Genomic DNA, 1,826 nt, shown 5'->3' on the forward strand with positions numbered 1-1,826 from the left:
AAGGAGCAAGGACAGGTGAGAGGGGAAATGCACACACGCAGAATCTGGGACTTCTGCAAAGACACCTGCTCCACAGGGACATCCTCCTGACCCGCCAGGAGGCAGAGAACAGGGCCAGGGCCTTGAGGTCAGCAGCCACCCAGCTCAGCCCACCAGGGACACTTCTGCAGGACCCTCACCCTCCGACCTTCCCCACCTTCACAGCCCACAGAGGACTCAGCGGTGTCACACGGGGGTTTATTCCAGTCACAGCTTCCAGAGAAACTCAATAATAAATTACATCATTAAATAAACTCCCTGCTGGACCACGCCCCCTTCTGCCCCTCCTCCTCTCCACATGCTCCCCCAGGACCTTGTGGGGACCTGGCCAGGCCCACCCCCTGCACTGGGCCACAGGGGAGTGAGCCTCACTGGGTCCCAGTGAATGAGGGTGGAAGGAGAGGCTCCACGCCCTGGTCCTCGGCCCTTTGCACTCACTTGCCTGACCTTGACAGCTGGGCAGCTGCTAGTCAGCTGTCTCCTCCGGAGGGGGGGCCAGGAGGAGGCAACAGCCGCCCTGTGCAGGCCTGTGTCCCTAGAGGTGCGTGGGGTTCTCCAGAGAAGGGTCCGTCTTAGTCATGTGCAAGACCACGGTGGGGGCCTTATAGTGGCAGTGGGTGCCACGGCCGTAGCCCCCGGGGGCCCGGCAGGCTTTTCCCCGGGCCCGGCCAGCTGCCATCTTGCGGTGGCACAGGCTCTGCCAGGTCTGGAAAGTCTTGGAGCTCCACACCCAGACACCGCTGGTGATGCCCACCACCAGCGACATGAAGATCTTGAGCATAAAGACAGCCACGGTGGGCACCGAGCCCCCTTGTAGTGAGCAGTCCCTCCGGCCCCCGGGCATGGTGGCTGCCAAGCAGGGCTGCTCTGTGGCCCGAAGGCGCCAGAAGTCCATGTTGAGGCGTTCATAGACATAGCACACAATGACGCAGGTGGCAGGCACCGTGTAGAGGATGGAGAAGACCCCAATCTTGACCATGAGCTTCTCCAGCTTCTCGGTGTTGGTGCCGCCTGTCTTCATGATCTTGCGGATGTGGAAGAGGGCCACGAAGCCTGTCAGGAGGAAGCTGGTGCCCAGCACCAGGTAGCAGGAGAGGGGAACCAGCACGAAGCCCGTCAGCGCGGCCGCATCCATGCTGGCCACGTAGCAGAGCCCGGTCAGCTCATCGCCCGCCACCTTTCGCAGCGTCAGGATAACGATGGTCTTGAGGGCCGGCAGGCCCCAGGCCGCCATGTGGAAGTAGCTGCCGTGGGCCTCGATGGCCTCGTGGCCCCACTTCTTGCCGGCCGCCAGGAACCAGGTGAGGGTCAGCACCACCCACCACAGCGAGCTGGCCATGCCGAAGTAGTAGAGCAGCAGAAAGACGAGCGTGCAGCCCGTGTTCTCCAGCCCCTCCTGGATCACGTACAGTGTGCCCGCCTCCTGGTCGCACGCCACGCTCTGCGCGCCCGCTACGGCGCGAATGAGGAAGGCCAGCGAGTAGACGTTGTAGCACATAGACAGGAAGATGATGGGGCGCTCGGGGTACTGGAAGCGGTGGGGCTCCAGCAGGAAGGTGAGCACGGTGAAGGCCGTGGAGAAGAAGCACAGCGCCGACCACACGGCCATCCAGACGAGCGCGAAGTCCTTGTCGCGCCGCGACCAGAACACCTCGACGCCGGGCCCGCAGCGCGGCGCGCACGAGCGGCTCTTCTCCACGTACTGGAACTTCTCCGGGTTCTCACAGGTACCGCCGCCGCCCGGGCTCGAGGCGGGGTCGCCGGGGGGCCGCGCGGGCCGGGGCGCC

At 64.2% G+C, this 1,826-nt stretch overlaps 1 protein-coding gene across 1 annotated transcript; it reads right to left on the reverse strand.

Annotated features, from left to right (window-relative positions):
* Window positions 1-221: 221 nt before the first annotated feature.
* Window positions 222-1,822, reverse strand: FZD9 (frizzled class receptor 9; the record flags this gene model as incomplete). Its single annotated transcript, XM_029945725.1, has 1 exon — window positions 222-1,822. A coding segment is annotated over one exon (1,248 nt), but the record flags the coding sequence as incomplete, so codon positions are not given.
* Window positions 1,823-1,826: the final 4 nt, after the last annotated feature.

The sequence above is a fragment of the Suricata suricatta genome, chromosome 8, assembly GCF_006229205.1.
Source record: "Suricata suricatta isolate VVHF042 chromosome 8, meerkat_22Aug2017_6uvM2_HiC, whole genome shotgun sequence".
Taxonomy (NCBI): domain Eukaryota; kingdom Metazoa; phylum Chordata; class Mammalia; order Carnivora; family Herpestidae; genus Suricata; species Suricata suricatta.